Source organism: Hemitrygon akajei, chromosome 10 (assembly GCF_048418815.1).
Source record: "Hemitrygon akajei chromosome 10, sHemAka1.3, whole genome shotgun sequence".
NCBI lineage: Eukaryota > Metazoa > Chordata > Chondrichthyes > Myliobatiformes > Dasyatidae > Hemitrygon > Hemitrygon akajei.
Window position 1 is genome coordinate 34,756,240 of NC_133133.1, and position 26,734 is coordinate 34,782,973.

Here is a 26,734-nt window from a genome sequence, read left to right on the forward strand (position 1 = left end):
GTATCATCATGTCAGATTACTGTGTATATAGAAATCTGAGAGATAAACTCATTAGAGACAGGATTATTGTCAGGTTACTAGACACTAAATTGTCAGCAAGACTTCTGTTGCAGTCAAATCTCACACTAGAGAAAGCTATTACTATGATCAGGCAGAGTGAGAATGTTCACCAGCAACAGACAGAACTCAGGCACAAAAATGACCCTGAGTTAAAGGGTACAAACAAGGTGCAATCAGAAAGACTACAGAAGGAGGTGACAATAAAGTTCAGCTCAAACAAAACAGACAAGCGAAACAAAAAGCAGGTAAAATGTCCAGCTGCAGGAGATGTGGCAAGTCTCCATTCCACATCAAAGGGCTCTTTCCAGCAAAAGAAGTGAAATCCCACCAATGCAATAGAGTTGGCAATTAAAAAAGCCAGGGTCAGTCATACAGTTCTTCAGGAGGTCAAAGAAGACCATGATTCAGACGAAGGGAGAGCTTCCCTTGGGGCTTTAGATTCAAATAGACAAGGTGGAGTACTATGGTTCAGTTGCAAAATGACATTTAAAATGGACACTGGGCACATGTCGCAGTCATTCCTGAATGTCTGTTCACAAAACTGATGAAGAAAACAGGCATTACATTAAACCCAACAAAGAAAGTGCTTATGGGGCTATAGATACATAAGCTCGGTGTGAAATGAATATTAACTACTAACATCCATAAAACTGAGAAACAGTTAAAAGAGGATGTCTATGTTGTTTAGAATCTCTTCTTACCACTACTGGAATGGTATATCATCAAGAAGCTGATTCTCATTACAGACTGGATTCGCTGAACAATGTTCAATGGCAGGAGAAGTACCCAGATTTGTTCACTGGCCTGGGGTACTGAAAGAAGATAATTTTATCCATCTGAGGCCAGGAATGACACCCTACTCTCTGACCATAGTGAGGTGTATACCAGTCCAATTGATGAACAAAGTCAAAGCTGAACTTGAGTGAACGGAGGTGCTTGACATCATAACTAGAGTGAATGGACCTACTGACTGGTGTGTGAGCATTGTTCCTGTTTCCAAACCAGATGGCACAGTGAGGATCTGTGTTGATCTAACAAAGTTGAATAATTCAGTGAGGTGTGAGAAGATTATTCTGCCCTCTGTTGAGCACACATTGGGTATGCAGGGTGAAACAAAGTTCTTCACCAAATTAGATGCAAATTGAAGGTTCTGGCAGATCCGTTTAGCTCCTGAGTCACAGAAGCTCACAGCCTTTATCACACCATATGGACGCTATGCCTTCAAGAGACACTCTTTTGGCATCTCATCAGCCACTGAACTCTTTCAGATGAGTATGAAGTAAATTTTGGAGGGACTGGAAGGGGTAGTCTGCCACATGGATGATATACTCATCTTCAGAGGCTCAAGTGAGAAACATGATAAAAGAGTGGCAGTCATCTTGGAGAAAATGAAACAGGCGGGAATCACCCTGAACAAAAAGAAATGTGAATTTGAAAATTTGGAGGTGAAGTCCTTTGGCCACCAGCTGTTCTCAGAGGGAGCTCAACCATATTCAAAAAAACTGGCAGCATTTTGGAAGATGGAACAAGCTACAAATGTATCGGAGATCCACAGTTCCACTGGCATGGCAAAGCAGCTGGGAAAGTTCATTCCAGGTCTGGCAGATAAAACAAAGCCACTGCATGATGTCCTCTCTCAGAGAAATGTTTGGACCTGGGATGCACCACAGGAAAAGTCATTCTCATCACTTAAAGCAAAGGTTATCTCTCCACCAACATTGGCTTTCTATGATCTAAACAAAGCAACCAAAGTCTCGGTAGATATCTCTTCCTTTGGCGTATGGAGAGTGCTCATGTGATACTGCAATGGTGTATGAAAACCAGTGCATATGCTTCAAGAGCACTGCCCCTTACTGAACCGCATCACGCCCAAATCGAAAATGAGCCGTTGACTCTCTTATGGCCTTGTGAACACTTCAGCTGCAACTTGATGGGAACTAAATTCCTACTTGAAACACACCACAAACCACTTGACAGCCAGCTCAGCTCAAAACACTTGGACAACTTACCTCCACATCTGCAAAAATTCAAAATGAGGGTTAAACAATACTGTTCTGACATTGGCAAATCTTTTATTAAACCAGACACCTAGTTGAGGATGCCATGTAAAAATGAGTGGACAGAAGCTCACCCCACCCTCCTGAAAGATATCCACATCTACTTAGCTCAGGTATGTGAAAGCTTTCCTGTATCGTAGAGCAAACTGGATGAAATCCACGCTGAGTTGAAAAAGGACCAAGCCTGCAGCAAGGTTATGCAACACTGTGAGCATGGTTGGTCAGGTGTTCCAAAAAGACATCCAAATGCAATGTTAGCATTTATTTCGAGAGGACTATCATATAAACACAAAAATGTAATGTTGAGGCTTTATAAAGCATTTGTGAGGACCCACTAGGAGTATTGTGAGCAATTTTAGGCCTCTTATCTAAGAAAGAATAGGCTGACATTGGTAAAGGTTGAAAGAAGGTCTAGAAAAATGATTCCAGGATGGAAAGGCTTTTCATATGAAGAGTGTTTGATGGCTCTGGGCTTGTACTCATTGGAATTCAGAAGAATGAGGAGGTGACCTCATTGAAACCTATTGAATAGTAAAAGGCCTTGATAGAGTGGATGTGGAGAGGATGTTTCCTATGGTGGGGGAAGTTTGACCAGAGGACACAGCCTCAGAATAAAGGATTGTCCTTTTAGAACAGAGATGAGGAATTTCTTTAGTCAGAGAGTGATGAATCTGCAGAATGTATTGCTACAGGCAGCTGTAGAGGCCAAGTCATTGACAGTATTTAAGGCAGTGATTGATAGATTCTTGATTAGTCACGGCATGAATGGATATGGGGAGAAGGCAGGAGATAGGGGCTGAGAGGGAAAATGGATCAGCAATGATAAACTGGTGGAGCAGACTCGATGGGCCAAATGGCCTAAATCTGCCCCTATACCTTATGGTCTTTCTTGATGGTTTGCTGCCAAAGAGCTCAAGACTTGTCATTCCTATTTCCATACATGTCAAAATTATTAGTCATCTCCACCAAGGACATGAAGGCAATACATGTGGTGGCCTGGTCTGAGTACACAGCAGGAAGATTATGTAAAGCAATGTGAAACATGAAGAAAGCTGCACAAAGATCACGTTGAACCTTTTATTCCCACAGAATTCCAAGACCTTCTATAGCAATTTGCAGGTACCTACATTTTCAAACTGAAAAGAGACAAATATCTTCTCACTGTGGCTTACTATTCATGGAATGTTGTGGTGCCCATGCTGTCCTCTACATTCTTAGCAGCAGTTTTGGAAGAATTGGATCAGCCCACGATTGAATGGCAGAGCAGACTCAATGGGCCAAATAGCCTACTTCTGCTCCTATATCTTATGGTCCTATGGTGTTAACTTGCCCACCACTGAATAAGACTCACTGGTCTATAAATGCCTGGGTTTTCTGTACTCTCTTTCTTGAACAAAGGAACAATATTTGCAACCCTCCAATCCTCTGGTACTTCTCTCATCCTTACAGATGATGCAAAGATCATTGCCAGAGGCTCAGTAATCTCCTTTCTTGCTTCCCACAGTAGCCTGGGGTATATCTCATCTGAACCTGTCCAACTTATCTAACTTAATGCTTTTTAAAAGCTCCAGCACTTTAGAAGTACAATTTTTTTTCAAAAAGGGGAGATGTGGTAGTTAATAGATAATTTCTATGCCACTTAGTTAGCCACTCCCACACAGGAAGAGTTCACATACTGTACAAGTATAGTTACCAATAAAGTTAAGTTGAATATCTTGCATGCTGGCATGCTGTGCACTATCCCTCAACATCGAACTTATCACCTTCCATGGAACAATTTTCTAACACTAAGGCTTTTCACTTAGATCATGGTGAAAAAATAGATCCCAGCACAAAATAGTGATTTTTGTGTTCATCAGAAAATAAATATCAAATGATGTTTGCATGAAGGGCTGTCCATAAAGACAATGTTGGATCAGAATGTTATACCTGAGAAAAGGAAAAGCTGGTTTATGCTAAGCTGCCTTCTTAGTAAAGGTTTGTCTGTCTTTCAAAGTATTTGGAAGGAAAATCAGAATATGTCGGTAAATAATTGAATGTGACATGTAACAGTGAAGAGATAATGCCACGAGTTTTAATTTATGATGCAATCTTGCTTGGAGGTACATGGAATGTCTGGTTCTTAATGAATTCAAGCAGTTATCACTTGCCAACAATTACAATATACTTGAGTTTCTACAATCAATGAATGATTAGTTTCCTCCACTACCTTTCCCTTACCAAAGATGTTGGAATACTGCCCAATAGTACAAATAACACTTCAGCATTTCACCCTCAGAGTCCAGGCAATGAATGTTGTCAGGTTATTTTAATTATAGAGGGAACACAACAGAATGTAATTTAATCTTTACCTGATGTCAACAAATATGCATGCTGCACAGAGATTGCTAACCGGAGAAATAGTTCTGGAATACTTCCCTTCTCCCAAAAGGTAAACAAAATGCCAACTCCAGGTTCAAAATACAGCAATCAGCTTTGGTTTTCAACAAATTTAGGAGAGTAAGCAAACATTCTTTAATGTGCCATCAGTGCTAACACAACAAGAATTAAATTTTTATCTCCATTGTAATCAGGGAATCTGCAACCACTGTGTTTCTTAATTATTGTATGATATGAAAGAACTTAGGCAACTCACAAAGGAGTAGAAATTGAGCAGTGGATTTTTCTGAGTTGAAACAGCATTCGTGAAAAATTGCATGAAGAGCAAAGATTTTACACATGAGAGTCAGAGATCAGCATTGCAGAGTTTCATAATGCCACGCTAAAACTGATATTGTTGACTTCAGAGGGCTATCTGATTGCAAAATTTTCACAGTTGTTGCAATATGATCTATGTTCACTGCTTTTAAAGGGATCTGCCACATTAGAAGTAACACTTGCAGCAATGAGGCATGTCGCCAGTGAGTGGATGGATGCTCCAAGGGTAGAGAGGGTGTTGGGAGCATGCTTCCAAGGAATCAGAGAAGCGTGAACAGGTTGTTGAAGAACAGTGCCCACAGAAGGAACGTTGTTTGTTCATCCATGTATACCGAGGTGGTGCTGGGAAGGGGTTAGTGCAGGAAACAGCTACAGAGACAACCAGACAAACCCTGGGAAGAAGTTGTCAGGGAGGTTTCTACAATCTCTCAGTGAATTTCAGAATTGGTGAAGTGTGAGAAGCAGTCAAGTGTTTTTGGTCATCATATTTAATTTATTCCTGTGGGATGATGTCTCTTCTTGAGAATTAAGTTCTCTGATTTATCGTTGAGCAGCAAACTGTGAGATGTGATAGATATTAGCAGCAGCAGCTTGGGATGATCCTGTTGCAAAGAACTGGAGATTACCTTTCTGGGCCCAAATCAAATCAGGAGCAAGAGCGGAAGTGGCTCATAGGTTAGTGAGTGAGATTTTAAAAGGAGTGATCACGGGCTTTCGGTGTTTTCCAGTGGCCCAATCAAATCAAATTGCAAACAATAAAAGGCACGGACAAACAGAGTGGCCATTTTTGGAGTGGACCAGTGTTAGTGGGGAGGCTTTGGCAAGAACAGGCTTGGGCGAGATAAGATGAGCTTCTTCTTCTTTATTCTTCATCTGTTCATACATAGTTAGAGCAGTGAGAATGATTCCAGGGGCTGTGTTGTCTTGACTGGGAGATCTCAGTCAGTCCGAATCGGAGGCAACATCTCCAACACCATCACACTGAGCACGGGGGCCCCCCAGGGCTGAGTGCTCAGTCCACTGCTGTTCACTCTGCTGACCCACGACTGTGCTGCAACACACAGCTCAAACCACATCATCAAGTTCGCCGATGACACGACCGTGGTGGGTCTCATCAGTAAGAACGATGAGTCAGCTTACAGAGAGGAGGTGCAGTGGCTAACGGACTGGTGCAGAGCCAACAACCTGTCTCTGAATGTGAACAAAACAAAAGAGATATTTGTTGACTTCAGGAGGACGCGGAGCAACCACTCCCCGCTGAACATCAACGGCTCCCCAGTAGAGATCGTTAAGAGCTCCAAATTTCTTGGTGTTCACCTGGCAGAGAATCTCACCTAGTCCCTCAACACCAGCTCCATAGCAAAGAAAGCCCAGCAGCATCTCTACTTTCTGCGAAGGCTGAGGAAAGTCCATCTCCCATCCCCCATCCTCATCACATTCTACAGGGGTTATATTGAGAGCATCCTGAGCAGCTGCATCACTGCCTGGTTCAGAAATTGCAAGTCCCTGCAGCAGATAGTGAGGTCAGGTGAGAAGATCATCGGGGTCTCTCTTCCTGCCTTGATGGACATTTACACAACTCGCTGGATCCGCAAGACAAACAGCATTATCAAGGACCCCACGCACCCCTCATACAAACTCTTCTCCCTCCTGCCATCTGGGAAAAGGCACCAGAGCATTCAAGCTCTCACAACCAGACAATGTAACAGTTTCTTCCCCCAAGCTATCAGACTCCTCAATACCCAGAGACTGGACTGACAACAACTTACTGACAACTACTGTGCCTATTGTCTTGTTTATTATTTATCGTAATGCCTGCACTGTCTTGTGCACTTTATGCAGTCCTGAGTAGGTCTGTAGTCTGGTGTAGTTTTTTTCTGTGTTGTTTTCACGTAGTTCAGTGTAGTTTTTGTACTGTTTCATGTAGCACCATGGCCCTGAAAAATGTTGTCTCGTTTTTACTATGTACCGTACCAGCAGTTATGGTCGAAATGACAATAAAAAGTGACTTGACTTGTGTGAGATGTGGGAATTCGGGGAGACTTCCAGCCTCCCGGTTAACCACAGCTGCATCGGGTGCAGCAGGCTGCAGCTCCTCTGAGGACATGTTAAGGAACTGTAGATGCAGCTCGATGACCTTCGGCTCATATGGGAAACTGAGGAGGTGACAGATAGGAGCTACAGGGAGGTAGTCACCCCTGATTTGCAAGAGGCAGGGTGAACTACAGGAGAGGGAAAGTAAATGGGCGGTCAGTACAGGGTAACCCTGTGGCTGTTGCCCTCGATAATAAGTATACCACCGTTTGCGGGGACCAACTACCGGGGGGGATTGCGGTGACCGGGTCTCTGAGTCTGATGCTGTGGCTCAGTAAGGAAGGGGGAGAAGATGACTGCAGTAGTAATAGGGGATTCCGTAGTTAGAGGAGTAGACAGGAGACTCTGTGGACACGATAGGAACACCGGGATGATATGTTGTCTCTCAGAGGCCAGGGTCAGGGACATCTCAGATCAGGTCCAGGGCATTCTAATGGGGAAGGGTGAGCAGTCAGAAATCTTGGTACATATTGACACCAATGTCAAAGGTAGGAAATGAGAGGAGGTCCTGAAGAGAGGTTTTAGGGAGTTAGGTAGAAAGTGGAAAAGCATGAACTCAAAGGTTGTAATCTCTGGATTTCTGCCATGGCATGTGCCTGTGAAGGTAAGAATCTCTCTTCTAGGAAGAGTATGTCCTGTACAAAAGGATGGGTTACATCTGAAGATTTGAAGAGGAAGACATAAGACTGAAAGATATAGATTCCTTATGGGTAGAGTTAAGAAACTGCAAGGGTAAAAAGACCTTGATTGGAGTTATATAGAGGCATATGAACAGTAACCGAACATGGCCTACAAATTACAATGGGAGATAGAAAAGGCATATCAAAAGGACAATGTTATGATAGTAATAGGATGTTTAAATATGCAGGTAGATTGGAATAATCTGGTTGGTGCTGGATCTAAAGAGAGAGAATTTGTAGAATGTTTAAGACATGGCTTTTTAGAGCAGCTGGGTTAAGCCTACTAGGGGATTGACTGTTCTGGATTGGGTGTTATGCAAGGAACCAGAATTTATTTGACAGCTGAAGATAAAAGAACCCTTAGGGGAAAGTGATCATAATATGATTGAATTCACGCTGAATTTTGAAAAGGAGAAGCTAAAGTCAGACATACCAGCAAGGCAAAAGGAATTATGGAGGTATGAGAGAGGAGCTCTTGAAAACCAACAGAAGGCAACTAAAAAAGCCAAAAGGAGGAAAAACATGAAACATGAAGGTGAGTGATGAATGGGCTTGCAGATATTTCAGACTTAAAGATATATAAAGAGTAAAAGACTGGCAAGAGTAGTCTGCTGGAAAATTACACTGGAGAGATAGTAATGGGGGACAAGAAAATGGTGGATGAACTGAATAAGTATTTTTCATTTGTCATCATATGGAAGACTGATGCACTATGCCAGAATTTCAAAAGTGTCAGGGGGCAGAAGTGAGTGCAGTTGCTATTACTAAGGAGAAGGTGCTTGGGAAACTGAAAGGTGTGAAGGTAGATAAGTCACTTGAACCAGATGGACTACACCCTGAGGGTTATGAAAGAGCTGAAGAGATTGTGGAGGCATTAGTAATGATCTTTCAAGAATTTCTAGAATCAGGCATGTTTCTGGAGGACTTGAAAATTGCAAATCTCACTCCATTCTTCAAGAAGGGAGGAGGGGAGAAGGAAATTATACTGTAGGCCAGTTATCCTAACTTCAGTGGTTGGGAAGATGTTGGAGACGATTGTTAAGGATGAGATTTCAGGGTACTTGGAGGCACATGAAAGAATAGGCCAAAGTCCGTATCATTTCCTTAAGAGAAAATCTTGCTTGACCAACCTGTTGAAATTCTTTGAGGAAATAACAAGTAAGATAGACAAAGAAGAATCAATAGATGTTGTGTACTTAGATTTTCAGACGGCCTTTGACAAGGTGCCACACTTGAGGCTGCTTAGCCAGTTAAGTGCCCATGGTATTACATGAAAGATAGTAGAATGGATAGAGCATTGGCTGATAGGCAGAATACAAAGAGTGGGAATAAAGGAGCCTTTTCTGATTGGCTGCCAGTGACTAATGGTTTTCTACAGTGATCTGTATTGAGACAATGTCTCTTTGTGCTTTATGTCAATGATTTGGATGATGGAATTCATGGCTTCTTGGTCAAGTTTGCAGAAAATATGAAGATAGTTGGAGGGGCAGATAGTGTTGAGAAGGCAGAGAAGCTGCAGAAGGACTTAGGCAGATTAGGAAATGTGCAAAGAAGTGGCAGATGAAATACAGTGTTAGGAAGTATACGGTCATGCATTTTGGTAGAGGGAATAAAAGTGTAGCTGTTTTCCATACGGGGAGAAAATTCAAAAATCTGAGGTGCAAAAGGTTTTGGGATTCCTTAAAGGTCAATTTATAGGTTAAAATGGTGCTGAGGAATGAAATGCAAATTATCATTCGTTTCAAGAGGACCAGAATATAAAAATAAGGACGTAATGCTGAGGCTTTACAAGGCCCTGGTGAGGCCTTACTTGGAGAATTGTGAACAATTTTGGGGTTCTTAGCTAAGAAAGGATGTGCTGACATTGGAGAGGGTTCAGAGGAGGTTCACAAGAATGAGTCCAGGAATGAAAGGGTTATCAGAAGGATATTGAATTGTGTAAGGTAAGGGAAACAAGTAGGGAAGTTATGGAAACTATGACGATTAAAGAGGAGGAAGTACTGGCGCTTTTAAGGAATATAAAAGTGGATAAATCTCCGGGTCCTGACAGGATATTCCTAAGGACCTTGAGGGAAGTCAGTGTAGAAATAGCAGGGGCTCTGACAGAAATATTTCAAATATCATTAGAAACGTGGCGTATTGCTCATGTGGTTCCATTGTTTAAAAAGGGTTCTAAGAGGAAACCTAGCAATTATAGGCCTGTCAGTTTGACGTCAGTGGTGGGTAAATTAATGGAAAGTATTCTTAGAGATGGTATATATAATTATCTGGATAGACAGGGTCTGATTAGGAACAGAAAACATGTATTTGTGCATGGAAGGTCATGTTTGACAAATCTTATTGAAGTTTTTGAAGAGGTTACGAGGAAAGTTGATGAGCGTAAAGCAGTGAATGTTGTCTATATGGACTTCAGTAAGGCCTTTGACAAGGGTCCGCATAGAAGGTTAGTTAGGAAGGTTCAATCGTTAGGTATTAATATTGAAGTAGTAAAATGGATTCAACAGGGAGATGCCAGAGAGTAGTGGTGGATAACTGTTTTCAGGTTGGAGGCCGGTGACTAGTGGTGTGCCTCAAGGATCTGTACTGGGTCCAATGTTGTTTGTCATATACATTAATGATCTGGATGATGAGGTGGTAAATTGGATTAGTAAGTATGCAGATGATACTAAGGTAGGTGGCATTGTGGATAATGAAGTAGGTTTTCAAAGTTGGCAGAGAGATTTAGGCTAGTTAGAAGAGTGGGTTGAGCGATGGCAGATGGAGTTTAATGCTGATAAGTGTGAGGTGCTACGTTTTGGTAGGAATAATCCAAATAGGGCATACATGGTAAATGGTAGGGCATTGAAGAATGCAGTAGAACAGAGTGATCTAGGAATAATGGTGCATAGTTGCCTGAAGGTGGAATCTCATGTGGATAGGGTGGTGAAGAAAGCTTTTGGTATGTTGGCCTTTATAAATCAGAGCATTCAGTATAGGAGTTGGGATGTCTCGTTCCTGGTGGTGCGACTGTAACAAAACCCAATTTCCCTCGGGATCAATAAAGTATGTCTGTCTGTCTGTCTGTCTGTAATGTTAAAATTGTACAAGGCATTGGTAAGGCCGAATTTGGAGTATTGTGTACAGTTCTGTTCACCGAATTATAGGAAAGATATCAACAAAATAGAGAGAGTACAGAGAAGATTTACTAGAATGTTACCTGGGTTTCAGCACCTAAGTTACAGGGAAAGATTGAACAAGTTAGGTCTTTATTCTTTGGAGTGTAGAAGGTTGAAGGGGGACCTGATAGAGGTATTTAAAATTATGAGGGGGATAGATGGAGTTGACGTGGATAGGCTTTTTCCATTGAGAGTAGGGGAGATTCAAATAAGAGGACATGAGTTGAGACTTAGGGGGCAGAAGTTTAAGGGTAACATGAGGGGGAAATTGTTTACTCAGAGAGTGGTAGCTGTGTGGAACAAGCTTCCAGTAGAAGTGGTAGAGGCAAGTTCGGTATTGTCATTTAAAGCAAAATTGGATAGGAAGGGAATGGAGGGTTATGGGCTGAGTGCATGTCAGTGGGATTAGGTGAGAGTAAGCATTCGGCATGGACTAGAAGGGCGGAGGTGGCCTGTTTCCGTGCTGTAATTGTTATATGGTTATATGGCTCTGGGCATGTACTCGCTGGAACTTAGAAGGATGAGGGGGTGTCTCATTGAAACGTATTAAATGCTGAAAGGCCTCGTTAGAGGATGTTTCCTGTTGTGGGGAAGCCTAAGAGCAGAGGGAACAACCTCAGAATAGAGAATTTAGAATGGAGATAAGGAGTAATTTTTTTTTCCAGCAAGAATGCGGTAAATCTGTGGAATTTATTGCCACAGGCAGCTGTGGGAGCCAGGTAGTTAGATGTATTTGGGTGGAGGCTGACATTTTCTTGATAAGTCAAGGCGTGACAAGTTACAGGGAGAAGGCAAGAGAATGAGGGGAATGGATCAGCCATGATGAAATGGTGAACCTGATGGGCCGAATGCCCTAATTCTTCATCTGTGTCTTATTGTTTTATGTACTTTCATCTGGTCCTCTATGGGGAAAGTAGCTGTGGCACATTGAATGCTAGTCTTAGGCTGTCATAGGTATCAGTGATGACAAAGAACGCCGTCTGAATGCCGTGTCTTCAAATCACCGTGGTCTCAGTGAATACAAGATCAATAAAACATGGTTGTTCTGAGCAATTGGAATTGTCATTTTTTGAAGCAGAGAGGTCAGAAATCTCCATAGATGCATCGTACTAATATCATATGAGGAGGGATTTATTCTGGAAAAATTGCCAAGGGGTATTAAAACCCTGTTAAAAAATGTGGGAATTAATTTTGCAATGGGCACCGAGAAAAGTAAGCAGAATTATTTAACTTGAGTTAACTTCCAAAAGCTCTTCTAAGACTTGTGAACAATCTTCCAGCCAAAAATATTTTGTTCCAGGTTGGCTCACCTTCTTCACAACTTTCTCCACGATAGCCGGGAATACAGATGCATATCCCTGCGACACATGTGCCATGACCATGACAGCTTGGATCAATGCACTGATCGCCTGGCACATCACATTCTGGCCCCTTCCATTCATTGTGGCATAAGCAGTGACCTTTCTCATACTGACCATTCGCACTACACAGGACAGGGCAGGAGTCTGCAAAAGAGAAAAATATTAAACCTACACCTACTACCACCTTTAAAACTCATTCTCTATGCTTTATGATGTCATCAGTAGCTTGAATGTTAATAGAATTGCAAATTGCGTTAATCAGGTAAATATAACATTGCAGTAGGAGATAACCATGAATGGACACGGTTTCTTTTGTGTTCTGTTTAGAAGGTTAGAATATAAAGCCATAAAACTTTGGAGTAGAATTAGGCTGGTTGGCCCATTGAGTCTGCTCTGCACTCAATCATGGCTAATTTATTTTCCTTTCAACACCTTTCTCCTACTTTCCCCCCACAACGTTTGATGCATTAGATGCGAGGCTCCCACTGCCCTCCCACCATCAGCCTCACCAATTTTACAGGAGCACCTGACCAGCTGTATCATCATCTTAGCTTTTCCTTCTCAAACTGCAGGATGAATTCTATCATATTATGAGCACTGCCTCCTAAGGGTTCCTTACTGTAAGCTCCCTAGACAAATCTGGTTCATTACACAGCACATGGTCCAGATTTACCTTTCCCATAGTGGGGTCAACTACAAGCTACTCTAAAAAGCCATCTTCTGGCCATTCTACAAATTCCTCACTTGACGTATTGGGAACAGTATTTGGGCCCTTTATCTAAGAAAGGATGTGCTGACATTGGAGAGGGTTCAAAGGAGGTTCACTAAAATGATTCCGGGACTGAAAGGCTTATCATATGAGGAGCATTTGATGGCTCTGGGTCTTTACCCACTGGAACTTAAAGGACTGAGGTGGGATCTCTTTGAAATCTACTGAATGTTGAAAGGCATAGATAGAGTGGATGTGGAGAGGATGTTTCCTATAGTGGAGGAGTCTAGGCCCAGAGGGTACAACCTCAGAATAGAGGGAAGACCATTTTGAACAGAGATGAGGAGGGATTTTTTTAGGTGGCAAATCTGTGGAATTTGTTGTCACAGGCAGCTGTGGAGGCCAGGTCATTGAGTGTATTTAAGGGAAAGGTTGATAGATTCTTGATAAGTCAGGGCATGAAAGGTTAAAGGGAGAGGGCAGAAAAATGGGGTTGAGAGGCAAACTGATCACCCACGATCAAATGGTAGAGCAGACTCAATGGCCTAATTCTGCTCCGATGTCTTCTGGTCTTATTGGAAACATCCTGCCTGTCTCCATTCTGCCTAGGCCTTTCAATATTCGGTACATTTATAAGAGTACATGCCAGAGCGACTTGCTGAAGTATTACAACAGCCCTGTTATTTGAAAATTTTGAATTTGAGTGTAAGTGTGAATATTTGCTTATTTAATTTTTAAATACTTTTTCCTCTTTGCTGAAGGACATGATTCTTTGCCAGTTCAGAAGAAAAGGCCACCATTCAGCAACCTAATCCGAGAAACTCTCCTTCATCAATAAGGCACTGACTTCTTGAGACCAATGGTAAAACTCCGAATGAGATCAAATAACAGCTAGACCCGAGATCATGCTTCAGCTGTGTGGCTTAGCTTCTCACTGTGTGAAGTAAGTGACTCAGGAGTCTTGTTTTAATCATTTTACACCATTTGTTCATACTGCATTATGAATGAGGAAAGCTGAACACATTGCCAAACATAAGATCAGAAGAAATAGAATTAGCTCACTTGGCCTCTTTGCCCTGTGCCACATTCGACAAAACCACAGCAGGTTTACTACCTCAATGACATTTGCCCATATCTTCATATCCTATTTTTTCTGATATATATAAAATTTAACTATTTTCAGTTCATAAGTGCAGTCTTGTGACTGAGCCCATATTCTTCAGCTCCCTTAATATCTACATATATTTAATGACCCCGCCTTGAATGTAGCAAAACTTGGGAGAATGACTGTAATTAACTCAAGGAAGTGAGGACTGCAACATGGACATAAGTAAGCTCCCATGAAAAAATACCTTTGTCACCCCAATCACAGAAACTAATAACTTCCAAAGATATCTCAATTCAAACCAAGGACTCAAGTGAATTTGGCACAATTGCTCCCTTCATTGAAAATGATCTTCATGTACTGAGATGCAAGGAGGAGCAGCATATGTGAAATGTCCATTTCATCATTCATGCTAAATATGTTCAAAAGATCATCACATTCAATATGGATCGCATTGGAGTTAAAAATATGGAAGGTAAGTACAATTAATGACACATAATCTTGCACAGTTTAAGTAACCAAAGGGTGTGATCTTTAACAGAAGGATTGTTAATGCAACGTATTGAAGTGAGTATTAAGAGGATACTATAGAAGCTGCTAAATACTCCTGGTACATCTTCAGTTTATGAAGTCCACAGACCAAACCTGCACAGAGTGACAATTATCTCACTCCAGCAGGCTAGCAATCTCTTTAGGTTATGCTCAACAAACAGAACAAGGAGAATAGAAAAGCCACTGGTGAAGAAAATTGGTGCTAGTAACCTTCACAGTGAGAGGGAACACAGTTCCTTTCATAGAGAAGATGTTTAAATCTCCTACTACCTTTTGCACTAACTTCCCTGTTAAACTTAAACTTGCTTAAAACAATTTTCCTTTTGACATAAGATTATAGTTCTGTAGATTTTCTTTCCTATTCTTTCTCCTGAGATACTTGTTTACTTTGTATTAAACATAATCTGATCTGCACGAGTCAATACAGGAACCACAACTCAGGCTGTTGGGGATATCTTCCTTTAACATATGTATTCCTTTACAACCAGCTTTGAGCTGAGTGAAAGAATATAATAAGCAGACTGGCACCTGATTTAACGAATTGTCCATTTCAGATGCTTAATTAGCCTTTTATGTAGGGATTTCCAAACCTCTGTCAAAAATTAATCACTCTGTCCCAACAGATGAATGATTTGAAGGGATCGTTGGTCTTGTTTTTGGGTATGAGTAGGAATCAGTTTCATTTGTACTAGTTTATACTTTTGGCTCCTTGTAGTATGATTCACCATGTTCAGAACCCCTTGATAATTTGTATATGAATGCAGCCAATTTAAGAACTGTTGCCTCAGTATAACTTTTCTGGGATGGCAGCAATGCTGGCAAAGTAACTTTTATTGCCGACTCTCACTGCCCTGGCAGATTATTCCCTGCTGTCTCTTCAATTTGTTCTTGTTGCTGTGCGGTTTGATGAATAACAACTGTATAGTACAATACATTCACGTTTGCTCTGAGCTTGTCACAATTGGTTTTACCTCTTGCACAGTCAGGCCCAACAAATCCTGGAAAACATTGACAGCGGCCAGAGATGCATTCTCCATTCCCATTACAATTGGTGGTACATTCGTCCATTGATTCTAAAAGCAATGAAAATAAATGTTCCATGGTTACCTGAGGGTACAAATCCACTTCCATTTTCCATTAGAAAGGAGGAATAAAAAGTGCCTAATCAGCCAAAATTATGTTTACCCCACTCTGGTGTGTATAAAAAGGAACTACTGAATGAACTCAACAAGTCAAGCAGCATCTGCAGAGACAAGGAATTCTCAAAGCTTCAGGTTGAGATCTTGCATGCACTGTCTAACTGTGGTATGCACCTGACTTATGATATGCATTCATCAAGACTAGACTGAACAACATGAATCTTCATAAAGATTTTTCCTCTAGACACTTCAGTCAAGGGCTATTCATAGATTATACTTTGAATGCAATATTTCCACTTCTGGTGTTGCACCAATTTTATTTCCCCCAAAGAAAATCTACTTTCTAATCATTTTTCAGTCTTTTTTTGTTCTTTCTTATTCTTCATTTCTTTGTAGAATCAAGGCAGTAAAAGTAATTAAAAAGAGAATGGATTGGTGCAGCAGTGCAATAAAATATTTGCAATTCCAAAACAGCATAAAACAGGGGGTATAGATCCAGTTGTTAATGAAGACCTAGGGCATCTTGAGAGAGATTCTAATGATCTGTAGAGTAAGGTCGAAGCAATTTAGGTTCAAAGATCAAAAGGAATTTATTATCAAAGCTACTATTATACTATCATACAGTATGTCAACACAATACCACCTTGAGATTATTTTTTGCAGGCATTTACAGAAACATAAGGGAATGCAATAAAGTTTATGAAAAAAACTTACATAAACAAAGATTGGCAAACAGCCAATGTGCAGAGGAAGATAAGCTGTGCAAACAAGAAAAATAATAATGAGAACATGAATTGTAAAGAGTCCTTGAAAGTGAGAGTGTAGGTTGTAGAATCATTTCAGAGGTTTGGTGAATGAAGTAATCCACTCCAGTTCAGAAGCCTGATGGTTGTAGTGTAATAACTGTTCTTGAACCTGGTGGTGTGGGACCAATAGCTTCTGTATTGCTTGCTCAGTGAGGAGAGATGGGTGCTGCTCCCTTGTGGCAGTGCTTCATGTAAATGTACTCAGTGGTGGGAAGGTCTTTGCCTATGATGGACTGCGTTGTATCCACACTTCCTGTAGGTTTTTTCAATTTCTGAGCATTGGTGTATTGATACCAGGCCCTGATGCAATCAGTTACTACACTCTCCACTATGCATTGAATGAAGTTTGTCAAAGTTTGTTGACATACCAGATTTACACAAACCTCTAAGAAAGTAGAGACACTTTTGTGCCTTCTTTATGACAGCGCTGACATCCTTGTCCCAGGACCATAAAACCATAAGATGTAGGAGCAAAATTAGGCCATTCAGCCCATTGAGTCCACTCCGCCATTTCATCATGGCTGATCCCGGATCGCATCCAACACCATACACCTGCCCTCTCACCATGTCCCTTGATGCTCTGACCAATCAGGAATCTATCAATTTCCACTTTGAATATACCTAGACATGGCCTCCACCGCAGTCTGTGACAGAGCATTCCACAGACTCATCACTCTTTGGCTAAAAAAAATTCCTCCTTACTTCTGTTTTAAAAGGTCACCCCTCAATTTTGAGGCTGTGCTCTCTAGTCCTAGATACCCCCACTAGAGGAAACATCCTCTCCACATCCACCTTATCTAGTTCTTTCAACTTTCGGTAAGTTTCAATGAGATCCCCACGTTTTCTTCTAAATTCCAGTATGTACAGGTCCAAAGCTGCCAAACACTCCTCATATGTTAACTCCTTCAATTCCAGAATCATCTTCGTGAACCTCCTCTGGATTCTTTTCAATGACAATACATCCTTTCTGAGATAAGGGGCCCAAAGCTGTTCACAATACTCCAAGTGCAGCCTGACTGGTGTCTTATCAAGCGTCAACATTATCTCCTTCTTTTTATATTTGATTCTGCTTGAAATAAATGCCAACATTGCATTTGCCTTCTTTACCACAACCTGTGAATTAATCTTCTGCGAGTCTTGCACAAGGACTCCCAAGTCACTTTGCATCTCTGATGTTTGAATTTTCTCTCCATCTAGCTAATAGTCTGCAATACAGTATTGTTCCTTTTACCAAAATGCATTACCGTACATTTCCCTACATTGTATTTCATTTGCCACCTTTTTGTGCATTCTTCCAATTTGCCTAAGTCCTTTTTAAATCACATTGCTTCCTCAGCACTACCTACCCTCCACTTTTTGTCATGTCATCTGCAAATTTTGCCATAAAGCCATCAATTCCACTATTTAAATCATTGACAGACAATGTGACAAGTAGCGGTCCCAATATTGACCCCTGTGGAACACCACTAATGACTGCCAGGAAAGGGCCCCATTATTCCCACTTGCTGCCTCCTGCCCGTCAGCCATTCCTCTGTCCATGCCAGTATATTTCCTGTAACACTGCAGGATTTTATCTTGTTCAGCAGCCTCATGTCAGGCAGATCCTCTGATGTGTCAGCAGCAAGGAATTTAAAGCATCTCCATGTCTGATCCCCTAATGTGGACTGACTCATGGACCTCAACCTCCCTCCTGTATGCTGATTTTTCACCACCTTTTGATTCGGCCAAGAACAGCGGTGTTGTCAGCAAACTTAAACAAAGGATTTAAACTATAAGTAGCCTCACAATTATAGGTATAAAGAGAGCAAAGCAGGGGTCTAAGCACACAGCCTTGTGATGTACTTGTGCTGATGATGAGTGTGCAGGAGATGCTGTTGTTGCCAATCCATTTTAACTAAGGTCTGTCAGTTAGGAAATCAAGGATCCAATTGCACAGGGAGGTATTGAGGTCCACAGCTTTTAGCTTATTGATAAATTTTGAGGGGGATAGAGTATTGAATACTGCACTGTAGTGAATGAAGAGCATCCTGATGTACAGTATGCATCTTCATTCATTGTCCGGGTTTTCCAGAGCTGAACAGCATCCATTGTTGAACTGTTGTGATGCAAATTGGAGTGGATTCACTTCTTATATGCTTTATGACCAGCTTCGTGAAGCATTTCATGCTATTGGATGTAAGTGCTACTGGATGATAGCTATTGAGGCAGGTTATCACGTTTTTCACAGGCAACGATGTGACTGAAGCTTGATATAAACAGGTGGTTACTTCAGAGTATCAAAGTGAGAGGTTGGAGATGTCCATAAACACTCCAGCCAGTTGATTAGTGCAGGTCTCCAATACTCGGCCATTTATGCAAAACAGACCAGAAGCTTTCCGTGGATTCACCCTCCTGAAGGATGCTCTCATATAGGGCTCAGAGACTGAAATCACAGGGACATAAGGAGATGCAGAGATTTGTGAAGGTGCCTCCATGTTTTGACGGTCAAAGTGAGCATAAAAAGCATTGAGTTCATCTGCGAGTGGAAACTTGCTGTCATTTATGTGGCTAGGTTTTGCTTTGTAGGAGGGGATGATATTCAAAACCTTCCACAGTTGTAAAGCATCCCTTTATGATTCAAGTTTAGTCCAAAATTGACAATTTGCATGTGAGATGACTTCCTGAATAACAAATCGAGATCTCTTTTACTTCCCTGGATCGCTAGTCCTGAACACCAGTTCTCAGCAGATTACCAATCTTTTGGTTCATCTAGGGCTTCTGAGTAGGAAGATTCTGAATGATTTTGTGGTGATGAATGTCTTTATAAGGTCTGTGACGACTGTGGTGTATTCTTTCACGTCCTCTGAAGAGTGAGTCCTTAAACATAGCCCAGGCCAACAATTCAAAGCAGTCCCATAGCCACTCCTCTTACTCCTGTGACCACCTCTTTGGTGTCCTTTTCTCAGGTGTCCTGCTCTTTAGTAGGAGGAGGACAGCTAGATAATCAGATGCCCTGAAATCTAGTCGAAGGATGGAATGGTAGGCATTCTTGATGATAGTGTAGCAGTGGCTGAGTGTGTTAGGACTTCGCGTGTTGCAGTTGATGCCTTGATGTTAGTTGGGTAGAGGTATAGGTCATTCAGCTATTCGTCAATATTAATCATTTGTATTTTTTTACAGGCTTCCAAATTAAGCTAACCTTAAACATGAGGTATCCATTGAACAAATAAAATAATAATAGTGAGGAGTTTTAAATTCCAAGACTTTCTGTAGTCTTTGGTCCATTCATAGCTAAACAATTTGAGGTTAATCTTCATACAATCATTAAATAAATGAATACTTGCACAACATCTTACTGAAGATATTAAATAAAACCTTATAATAATTCTGAACAGTAACTCTATAGTGCCTTTGGACATGTATGTAGCTAAAGTCATTTAGTACAGGATAACTCCTTCAACCAAGCTATAGTTGCAGCAAATTTTATGCTGGCTCACAAATGTTGCAGGTAGGTTTTGTTAAATGAATTTGTACAAGCGATCCTACTAGAAATTGTAGCATGATGGAAAAATTAAGGATTATTAATTCAATGAAGGGGCTAAGTATGTTGCTTCAATTAAGAAAGGGCACAATTTTAAAAAAAAGTTTTCAAATATTGGTCCAGAAAGACAGAATAAAATAGAAGAGAAATATGCTTGCAAGCCAAATGATTCTTGAGGATAATGATGGATGTTATATTCATCTAAGAAAAGCAAGTGTTCAGTGCAAATGTGAGAAGTGGAGGAGATTGTTGTGAGTTAGCCCATTGCTAAAAGCCTTGGTAAACCTATTATGAGTTGATTGTGCAATCTAACTCTTTTTTAGGGTCCAGAACAGCAATAAAAACACGATGTGTGTTTCTATAGCATCATTAATGCAGTAAAATGTCCCAAGGAAGTCCATGGGAAGATGATTAAAATAGGGTATTAAGCAATAAATGGAGGAAGCTTTGAGGGGCAACTTAAAAAAAGGAATCAGTGATAAAGGGAGCGAGAACTAGAGAGGGAATTCCAGAGCTCAGGGCTGCAGTATCTCAAAGCATAATTGTCAAATGTGAAATAATTAAAGTCAACATGTTCAAGAGACAGAAATTAGAGAACATTTCTCAGTGTACTGAAGGATGGAAGGAGAACCCAGACATAGGGCTGTATAGGAAGGGATTTAAAATCAAGTGTGAGATTTTTATTTGAATTAAGGGAGATTAATGAGCAAGCAGAGGGATAGCATCAGAGCTAGATTTGGAGCAAAGATACAGGCAGCAATTTTTTTTGGAAAAATACAATGTTATAGAAGGTAGGATTTAGGAAACCAGTTTAACAAGCTTTGGAATGAAAATGCCTGGAGGTAACAGAAGCACAACATAGATTTCATCAATAGGTGAACTGTGGCAGTGACTGAGAGGGGCAATATTATTACAAAGAGCCAGTAGGTGTATGAAAAATTGGAGGGAGCCAAGAAACAGATCCTTGAAGAACAATGAGATGCCTGTGGGGGGATGGCAGACCTATTTTTGAATGAATGATCTTTATTTTCATTATACATAGGTACAAGGAAACTCTGTTTGGCTTCCTCTCAGGCAATCAGACAAAGCGGTAGATAAAAACAAGACAATACTAGAAAAATAGTATTAAGTAGATAAGTAGCAGAAAATAATTTGCAGCAGCACCAGAATGTCACAGTAATGCACAGAGTACCATTAGTGCAAGTATTTGAGTCCTTGCGTGTGCTCACAGTTTTCAGTCATTGTTCTGTGGGAGTGGTGTGATGGAGGCCACAGCTCTGGGGTAGAAGCTGTTCCTCAGTCTATTTGTTCTGGTTTTTAGTGTTGTGAACCTTTTGCTGGACGGAAGCGGGTCAAACAGGGAGTGGCCAAGGTGTGTGGTGTCTCTGGTTACGCTGATTGCTTTCTTCCTGACTTTGGATGCAGTGATAGATCAGAATGCAACCAGGTGAGGGTAGTTTTATGCAGTTGGATAATCTGAGAGAGGAATTGAAGGGCACGGTGTATCACAAGCCACAGAAAGGTTGAGAAGTAGAAGAAAGTGAACAAGAAGTTCTAAAACTTGGGATCATTCTGCAATTGGATTCTTAACTTCCTCTTTGGAAGACCTCAGACCACAGATTGGTGATAACATCTTCTCTTCACCGACAATCAACACAGACACACCTCAAGGATGCATATTTAGCCCATGGCTACGTTCATGACTGTGTGACTAGGCACAGCTAAAAAACACTATCTATAGATTTGCCAGTGACACTGTTGTTATTGGCAGAATCTCAGATGGTGATGAGGAGGCATACAGGAGCAAAATAGATAGGCTAGTTAGGAGGCGTCACAGCTACAACCTTGCACTCTAATTCAGCTAGACCAAGGGATTGACTGTGGATTTCAATAAGGAGAAGTTGGGAGAACACACACCAATCCCCATTGGTGTGTCAGGGGTCAGTGGTGGAAAGGGTGAGGGGTGAACAGTTTCAAGTTCTAGGACACCATAATCTCAGATAATCTATCCTGGCCCCACCCCAGTGATGCAATCCTTAAGAAGACAGGCCAAAGGCTATTCTGAATTAGAGCTTGAGGAGATCTGGTATGTTACCAAAGACTCTAGAAAATTTTATAGATATACAATAGAGAGCATTTTGACTGGCTGCATCACCATCTGGTATGGAGATGCCATTGCATTGGATCTTAACAGGCTTCAGATGGTTGCAGTCTCAATCAGCTCTGTCATGGGCACAAGTCTCCCTACCATTGAAGACACCTTCAAAAGGCATTGCCCCAAGAAAATAGCATCCATCACTACCGATCCTCACATTTTGGAACCTCCCTTCCTCTTATTACTGACATCAGGGAGGAGATACAGGAGCCTGGAAAAGAGTAAGCAGTCGATATTTCAGGCTGAGACCCTTCATAAGGACTAACTATGGAGGAACCTGGAGGTAGAAATCTGCCTGTGCAAGTGCTGTCTCTTTTTATCCTTGATAGTGGAGATACCCTTTTTGGGTGGTGTATACTGCCATGAATTTTGTGGACAATATGTCCTGCGGGTGGGGTGAATGAATGTTAGATGGGCTAAGACTTTTAAAAGGGTAACTGACATTATTTTTCTAATTTCCAACTACGCCTCTGCATTGGGAGACCCCTCTGATGGTGAAATTGCATCAAGAATTATTCATGAGGATAAGATACTTTGCCTAAAGTGACACTGATCTAGCTGAAGACAGCATATTACTAAAATGATTAGACTGCACTACTGAAGACAGACCATACATTCCAAATGGAAGATTAAATCAATTTTGAGCTTCTCGAGATTCATAAGTCAAATACAATATTATGAGGAGTCTGCTATAACTGATCAACAAACCCAACCTGAAATATGACTTTGCAAAATACTATGGGGAATTATATCAGTATGAATGCAGTTAACAATTGAAAACGTATTTTATTTTGTTTGTTTTTTTAGACCTTGATTATTAAACTGAAAATTCAATAATATCAACCATTCTTTCCAATGATTGAGGTTATGTCAAATATTTATCGCAGGTAAAATTCATCACCAAAGGTTGTTTGAGGCTTTGTTAATCAGGAAGGAAATCTATATGCTATTGCAAATAATTATTAGGTTGATTAGCAAAACAACGCATTAATGTTGAATAACTGACCAACTGATCCTTTTTCAAAGCACTTATATTAAAAAAGCAGTGCCAAAGAGACTGACAAAGAGTTGATCCCTTTAGCTGTAGCTTTAATACAGATACTGGAAAATTAATTTTAGACCAGTACTAAGAATGGTAGATTTTAGATGGTATGGACAAGCAACACAGCTATGCTGACTGTAGGTATCAAGAAATTGACTTCTATCCATGGTCTTCAGAGAATAGTTCAGAGGCGTTACTTTCTTAAATTCCTTATATACATGCTGACTGGGTAACTCATAAAAACCAGCACTAAGGTTGCATCTTGCTCAGTTATTTGTATTCTGAATCAGAAAATTGTTGCTTCAGGCTTAATCATCCCACTATTTGAATGGCAAAAGTCAATGGAAAATAAGCTAAGATTTAACTTCTTTTTATGAAAGGACCATTTAAACCCCACTGGTACTCACCATATGAAGGAACATGTCTTAAATATTTGAGTTTGAGGGTAGAAAAATTTTGGGCATCAAAAATGGAAAAGTGTAATGCAATTAAAGCAACAGTGCAGCTGATGTGCACGACTCTAAGGAGCTTAGAGCAAACAAATGATCAAATGGAACAATGGATCTAAAGTGGGAACTTGGAAAGCAAGTCGTGGTGTGAGAAAAAGTGGTCATCTGATGGCAGGATGTAAGAATAAAAGAAATGCTTAAGTCATTAGACCTCTTTAAACATCAATGAATGACTGGAAAATGTAACCAAATTAGTTAGAGGCAATGGCATGGAGATATTTGAGAGCCAGGCAGTCAATCTAGAAATCAATTTGTTGGCACCATTAGAATTTGGAAAGAAAAAGAAAGTAAGAGACTAGTGTGGTGACCCACTTTCTGCGCAGGCGAACCGGCTCACAAATAGCCAGCGCGCGGGGAGAGACTTTGGTAATGCACCTTTGACGTCATTTCCGCCCAGATAGGGCGGGCGCTAGGGATTAAATGCCAGCGCTGCGAAGTTTGAATAAACTAGTCTCCGAACGACTTACCGACTGCGTGTCGTCTCTAGCTCTGTATGTAGCACATCACTACATTGGTGACCCTGACGGTCCAAATGGGATTTGGACCAAAGATGACCGACTCTTCATCTGTTCACGCAGTTTTGCTAAAACTGCCGACTTTCTGGATGCTGCGACCACGTGTGTGGTTTAGCCAAGCAGAAGCCCAGTTCCAGATTCGGCAGATATCCTCTGATTCCACGTGTTACTGTCACGTGGTGAGCGCCCTTGACCAGGAGACGGCCACCCAGGTTGCGGATTTCATACAGTAGCCCCCGGAAGAAGGCAAATATGAAGCATTCAAAGCACTGCTCATTGGGACCTTTGGCCTCTCACGGTGTGAGTGGGGTGCCCGCCTGCTTCACCTGGACGGTTTGGGAGGCAGACTGCCGTCAGCATTGATGAACGAGATGCTGGCCCTGGCTGACGGACACAAGCCCTGCCTCATGTTCGAGCAAACGTTCCTAGAGCAGCTGCCTGAGGACATACATCTGCTGCTGGCTGACGCAGATTTCAGTGATCCCCGGAAGGTGGCGGCCCGGGCAGACGTGCTGTGGAAAGCCAAGAGGGAGAGCGTGGCGTCCGTCAGTCAGATTACCAGGCCACGCGCCCAACAGCAGACCAGACCAGGCCCAGCAGGGGGGCGCACACAACACAGAGGCAGGAGTGAGGAGGACAGTGAACAGTGGTGTTTCTACCACCAGCGGTGGGGCACAGAAGACCACCGTTGTCGCCCACCCTGCAAGGCCAGGGCCAGGCCAGCAGCCGCTAATGACTATGGCGGCTGGCCACCAGGACAGCCTCTTGTACGTCTGGGACAAACAGTCGGGACGCCATTTCTTGGTCGACACCGGAGCGGAAATCAGCATCTTGCCCCTGACGGGGTACGACACCCGCAACGGGAAGCCAGGACCCACCCTGAGGGCCGCAAACGGCAGCACGATATGGACCTAAGGCACCCGCACAGTGCAGCTGCAGTTCGGCGCCAGCCGGTTCACGTGGGACTTCACACTGGTCACCGTGGCCCAACCACTCCTAGGGGCAGACTTCTTGCGAGCTCACAGCCTGCTGGTCGACTAGCAAGGGAAAAGACTGGTACATGCTGAGACTTTCCAGACGTTCTCCCTGGGTGAAGCCAAGTTGCCGGCCCCACACTTGGACTCCATCACACTGTCGGACAACAAATTCACCAGAATCCTGGCGGACTTCCCATCGATTCTGGCACCGCAGTTCATGGCAGCCATGCCCAGACACGGGGTACAGCACCACATTCTGACCTAGGGACCACCCCTCCATGCCTGCGCACGAAGGCTCCCCCCGGAAAAGCTCCGCCTGGTGAAGGAGGAGTTCAAGAGGATGGAGGAATTGGGGATCGTACGGAGGTCCGACAGCCCATGGGCCTTCCCCCTGCACACGGTGCCCACAGCAGCCGGGGGCTGGAGACCATGCGGCGACTACCGCAGACTGAATGAGGCTACAACTCCAGACCACTACCCCGTGCTGCACATACAGGACTTTGCAGCAAACCTGCACGGGGCAAGAATATTTTCCAAAGTAGACCTCGTCCGGGGATACCATCAGATCCCGGTGCACCCTGAAGACATCCCCAAAACAGCACTCATCACCCTGTTCAGCCTGTTCGAGTTCCTCCGAATGCCGTTCGGCCTAAAGAATGCCGCACAGACGTTCCAGCGGCTAATGGATGCGGTGGGACGCGACCTGGACTTTGTGTTCATCTATTTGGACGACATCCTTATAGCCAGCAGTAGTCACCAGGAGCATGTGTCCCACCTCCACCAGCTCTACTCCCGCCTGAGTGATTTCGGCCTCACGATCAACCCGGCCAAATGCCAGTTCGGTCTCGATACCATTGACTTCCTGGGCCACAGGATTACCAAAGACGGGGCAACACCTCTGCCCGCCAAAGTAGATGTGATCTGCCACTTTGCCCGGCCCAACATGGTCAAAGGTCTGCAGGAGTTCATTGGTATGGTGAACTTCTACCACCGTTTCCTCCCCTCAGCAGCCCGTATCATGCGCCCTTTGTACACCCTGATGTCAGGTAAAGGCAAGGACATTACTTGGGACGAGGAGGCCGCGGCCGCTTTCGTTAAAGCCAAGGAGGCCTTGGCAGATGCCGCGATGCTGGTGCACCCCAGAACGGACGTTCCGACCGCCCTCATGGTGGATGCATCCGACACAGCAATCAGTGGGGTGCTGGAGCAGCTCATCGAGGGGCGCTGGCAACCCCTGCCGTTCTTCAGCAAGCACCTACGACCACCGGAACTCAAGCACAGTGCTTTCGACCGGGAGCTGTTGGCACTCTATCTGGCAATCCGGCATTTCAGGTACTTCTTAGAAGGCAGGCCGTTCACCACGTTCACGGACCACAAACCATTGACCTTCGCATTCACGAAGGTGTCCGATCCCTGGTCGGTTCGCCAGCAGCGACATTTGTCCTACATCTCCGAGTACATGACGGACATCCAGCATGTCTCGGGAAAGGACAACGTCGTGGCGGACGCACTTTCCAGACCAGCTGTCCAGGCCCTGTCCTTAGGGGTGGACTATGCAGCACTGGCGGAGGCGCAGCAGGCAGACGACGAGATGCCCAGCT

At 42.6% G+C, this 26,734-nt stretch overlaps 1 protein-coding gene across 6 annotated transcripts in view; it reads right to left on the bottom strand.

Moving 5' to 3' along the window:
- The window catches only part of tenm1 (teneurin transmembrane protein 1), a 2,244,326-nt gene that overhangs the window by 254,122 nt on the left and 1,963,470 nt on the right, over positions 1 to 26,734 (bottom strand). For all 6 annotated transcript variants that reach the window (XM_073058035.1, XM_073058034.1, XM_073058032.1 and 3 more), the window contains 2 exons: positions 15,442 to 15,543; positions 12,054 to 12,248 (listed from right to left, as the gene is read on the bottom strand). In XM_073058035.1, coding sequence (XP_072914136.1) covers positions 12,054 to 12,248; positions 15,442 to 15,543 — 297 coding nt within the window. The remainder of the gene's footprint in view (positions 1 to 12,053; positions 12,249 to 15,441; positions 15,544 to 26,734) is intronic.